The sequence below is a fragment of the Montipora foliosa genome, chromosome 2 (genome assembly GCF_036669935.1).
Source record: "Montipora foliosa isolate CH-2021 chromosome 2, ASM3666993v2, whole genome shotgun sequence".
In the NCBI taxonomy this organism is placed as follows: domain Eukaryota; kingdom Metazoa; phylum Cnidaria; class Anthozoa; order Scleractinia; family Acroporidae; genus Montipora; species Montipora foliosa.
Window position 1 is genome coordinate 57,342,302 of NC_090870.1, and position 5,000 is coordinate 57,347,301.

At 39.4% G+C, this 5,000-nt stretch overlaps 1 protein-coding gene across 1 annotated transcript in view; it reads left to right on the top strand.

Annotated features, from left to right (window-relative positions):
- The first annotated feature begins 318 nt into the window (after window positions 1-318).
- The window catches only part of LOC137993659 (venom factor-like), a 57,152-nt gene continuing 52,470 nt past the window's right edge, over window positions 319-5,000 (top strand). Inside the window, 5 exon segments of the mRNA XM_068839625.1 lie at window positions 319-475; window positions 1,406-1,575; window positions 2,371-2,396; window positions 3,935-4,148; window positions 4,918-4,973. Of these exon segments, the coding sequence (XP_068695726.1) occupies window positions 417-475; window positions 1,406-1,575; window positions 2,371-2,396; window positions 3,935-4,148; window positions 4,918-4,973 (525 nt within the window). The 5' untranslated portion in view covers window positions 319-416.

The following is a 5,000-nucleotide window of genomic DNA, read 5'->3' on the forward strand; positions in this document are numbered from 1 at the left end:
TTCAGACATTTTGCCATAAGGGGGGTATTGGAATCTACACTCTGTGTTTCTCGCCTTTGTATTTATTTGCGACGCGATAGTGTAGACTGCGAGCAGTTTCTCTTTTGCTCTAAAATCCGCCCCCCCCCCCCCCCTCTTCGAAATTGTTATTCCCTTCAGTTTATTTATCGGGGATAACAAGTACTGTAACATCTCTTCTATTACAATTTATTTCTTCTTGTCAGTTATAATTAGAGCTTGTTGAACGCCAAAAGAATAACACCAAAGTGATTTTATTCTTTTTTTATGCACGTAGCATAACGTTACTTTACTTCCCGTAGGTTAGGGTTTCAGCAATTGCAGCGACATAAACAATGGCTGTCTGCTATTGATGGCCGCTGCTTATTACAGTATTACAAAACTCGCGGACAACCAGAATGTTCGTTATTCTAATTACTCTGTCAGTTTCTGTAGCTGCAGTGGTATCAACAGAGAGGTAAGACTGATTGAATGCTAAAAATTTGAACCAACGACTTCATACGTGAGAATATCAATTGTATTACACTGTTACACAGTACCATGTATTCTGTGACCTGAGTCGACTTTCTCTGCTTTTTGTGAAACGCAAGCTTGTAGTTGATACTATATGTCTTTTTCGCAATCTTTTATTGAATCGGTGACACTTTTAAGGATTCGTAATTCTTGTCAGCAATCAAAGCATGGCTTTTTTGACATTCGATCTTATCATCATCACCTCAGTAGGTTCGACATTTTCTTCCCATCTCCGCTAAAATCCGCAATTACATTCGTACCCTTTGATCCGACTACTGAATTATTTGATTCCCAAGGACTGTTTGCTAAAAGATGTTTGAACTATCACACTACAGACATGGTTTGATACTGCAAAGTTTCAAGCAGCAAATATGAGCTTAAATCGTAACTTTTAAAGTTGCAATCCTGAGTAGACTGAATCTTCTCAGTCTTCTGTCAACCTGGTTAAAATTTTTTCTCTCTACTGGTTCATGCAACGCATAAAATGAAATTGGGTCATCAGCTGATTTATAGATTACATATTCATTCAAGGTCATCACAGGATCTTGAAGACAAAGGTGCCATAAGAGGACAATTATCCCGTAATTTACTTCCTCTCTACTGTCACGAAATGCGGTGACATGGAATTTTTAAAGAATGAACGTGCATGGGGAATCGCATAATTATCCAAATGTAATGTATGCAGAATGACCTTGGGTCGTAATGATCGATGACGTAGAAATTCATGTAATTAAAATCCGCATACATTACAACGGTTTCCCAAAGTCATGTGACATTTCGTGCCTCTTTTTTATCTCACGGCTATAATTGTCTCTGATCTGAGTGGGCCATGGCGTATATTGAGTCAAATAACTGATCGCTTTCATTCTTTCAGCGCTGCTCAGATTTTTATTACTGCGCCAAACGTTTTCCACCTTGGCGTAGAAGAGACAATATCAGTCATACTTCATAACGTTAAAAACCCAGTGAATGTGACGATTGCCGCCTTAGAGTACCCTGGAAAACAAAGGAACTTGGCAACAACCAATGGAATCTTCATGAGTGGTACGTTTTGTTGATATTTAATTTTAGTTTGGCGTACTATTAGCAATAATGCATGTACTTTAGAATGAGCTGTCCTTCGCGCGTATTTTAAAATTGGACGATACGTTGTCTGCGAATGCATTCTGATTTGGAGTCGACGGTAAGGATGTTCGACGCATCACTGAATTCCAATAAAATGAAAGAGGAGAATTCCTGCCATGAGTGAGAACTGAACTCACGACCTCCGGACTATATCACCGTCGCTGTGTCACTTCGTTCAGTGACAATATTTTTTTCCCGGGTTGCTTGAGAACGCAACCCGATTTTCAGCCTACATTTGAGGACATACTGGTTTTTTTTTTGCCCTCGAGCGCTGGATTTGACTCACGAAGCGCTTTCTCGCAACTTAAACCAAAAACATTCCTCGGGTACCCAGTGTTTCCCTACTTCTTGGGTCAATCCCCAAACTGTTACCGTATCGGTACACCACAAAAGAAGATGAGGGGACGGAACATATCTACCATACATGGACATCATCCAATAATATTTTTTTTCAATCTAAATTTAGCCGTGGTCATGATGCGTCGTTATTTTAACACTTGATTGGTTATAATTGGCTGCGCGACCATGGGCACGAGACCAAAATAACTTTCAGAGCTCAACTCAACTCAGGGCGCTTTTCCTTGGCTTTGTAGTGGGGCCCACCTCCGAGGCTAGGGAAAAGCGCCCTGGGGACGAGGTTAGAAAATACTATCATGGGGCATGGGGACGTGTGCACCATGTATACTAACATCTTTCGTTTTACGGTTTCAACAGAGGAACCGGGCATTCTGAAACTAAAGGTGAGAACGTAGAACAAAAACTGAATCGATCTTGTAAACTTTACCAAGAGAAAATAAAGGGGAAGAGATCGCATTCCCCAAACATACCTTTTTTCATAGGTAATATGTGTCAAGTTATTTTTAGATCGACTTCCACGCTGTACAGATCCCATGGGGATTAGGCAACAGCCAATCACATGGCCGGAATGTGTTCTCTGAGCGTGAGCTATCCACGCGGAATGGCCTGTCTTACCCCTTTATTTTCTATTGACTTTACAGAATCGTGAAATTCTTGGGAAGTTGATGTCCATAACTCAGTAGTTGTTATCAGCTTCTTGTTCAAGGTTAAAACCAAAACTAAGTTCTTTTTCGTTTGAATTGTTACTTCCTTTGTTACTTGTGAATTAACTTGGTAGCTAAGTGCTCTTACTGCTCCGCTTTTACGAGTACACCTCTATATGAAATTTTCGTCCTTTTCGCTTATCCATCTCCGCCCGCGATTTTGTAATTAAGACTTGAGCGTTTAGGTCATTTCTGTCGGCTTTCATGTGGTTTCGTGCAGGCTCGACGCATCACCAAAGGTATAAGACGAGAGGTAGGAACTACTAATAGCAGAGAAAGGGCAAAATATAATAGAACTAATTAGATGCCCTTTGTCGCCTTAAACATTTTTAAGATAGAGAGCATTGATTAAAAATAAAACATAGTACACTTACAAAATCCAAAGACACACGAGAAGATGATAGCACGAACTAAAGAACATTAATACTGAGCAAGATAATGACGATACAAGGATTGCTTGAAAGAATGAATAATAGGCTTTTTTCTGATTACTAATGGAATACTGTTCCAAAAATAACATCTTATAACATGTGGACAGAACTTTCCAATATTTTTTTCTGAAGGGGGCCACATTTAGGTGTGTTGAAGCTCGGCATTTCTAGTATTGTAATTATGTTGCTCAAATACATAGCTAAGATCAAGATTGGTAGATTTAAAAGCACAAAGATGTTCACAAAGAAATTTACAAGTATACAGTTTAACAATGTCAGGAAATTTTAGGATACCCGGTTGAGCGTAGTGAGGAGTGAATGTGATCACGAAGCAGAGCGTCATTTATAATTCGAATTACCTTATTATATATGGAGTCTCACAATGCAAGACAGAGGCGCTTCGTAATTATTACTCCATAGTATACTTCCATAGGTAAGATAAGGATATACTAATGCATAATCCAGTCTGAAGTGTCGGCTGTCTACCCTAACGTATTATTCTCGGCTCTTCGTGTCAGCCCTTATGATAACTCGGGTATATTGCTCCGAACAAGAGTCGAACCCATGACCTTTAGGTTACTCTCTTGTATGACGGTTTGGAAAGGGGAGGCTTTAAAACTAAGTTCAGGCGACATTTGTTCCGAATAGTGATAAAATGAAATCTCTAAATGTGCAACTCGCAGTTGTAATTAAGGAGCTACTGAAGTCTACTATATACAATTGCAATTTAACCTTAAATGCATAGCAAGGGCCAAACTTGTCTCCTCGTGACTCTCACTTAAATAGCTAGATCCAGACGATTTCCCTATGGACGGTGCCGACCAGGATGACATTTCTACCAAACGCTACGCCTACTTAGTTGCCGAGACCAACGAAACTGAACTAACCATTGACAAGGAGGTGAAAGTTCTTGTCAGTTACTCCGATGGGATTGTTCTACTTCAAACGGACAAGCCAATCTACACTCCACAGCAAAGTGAAAGCCTTGAATATACCAGAGGTAGAATAACACGTATGATAATGCAAGCCATATCCTTTGGATATCCAAATTAGGAGTCGTCAACCTGATCTTTGTTGTATAGGCAGAGTGGCCCAGTGGTTAGAGCGCTTGCCTTGAGATCCGGAGATCCCGGGTTCCAGACCCGTTCTAATCATTCGTTGAATTTGTTCCTTGGTAGTCCCTGGTTCAACTTCCCGGCTGCACTTGTAAATAGTCAACTGGTTTGCCTCCGGCCAGTTGGGATCCTTAAACGTTGTTGTTGTGTTCTGTCGTTTCGTTGATTGTTGTATGTATGTAACTATGTAATGTATGTATAGAGTATACGTTTTGGTCTCCACTTTTTCTCCTTTTTTTCCTCCAACAAATGACTACGTCACCTCCTTTACGGTGGCAATTAAAACTGAGACAAAAGACTGAGAAAATATTAGTTTCTCTTCACGTTATTATATTTCAGTTATACAAATGATTTCAAATGAAGTGTAGTAATTTTTAAATAATTCAAAAACAATAAAAATCTGAAAAATATGCGTACCTTTTAATTTAGGAAGCTATTTCTCATATCAATCCTGAGTCTTATTGAAGTCATATTATTCACATAGTCATTTTCATTTTACCCAGGACAAGGTGCGGAGTACCCCATAAGTTGGCGTCAGTTCTTGCCAATCCATTTTTTTAGTTCGCAGTTTCTAACAAGCACGCATGCAGCACTCAGAATCTTGAGCTTTCTTATTTCAAAATTAACACTAACTCCATCGTTTTTTTTTTAAAGTTAAAATTAGGATCATGCCTCTCGGATTTGATCTAAAGCCAGCAAAGAATAAAAAGGTAAGGTAATTAGCTGAAAATCGACAA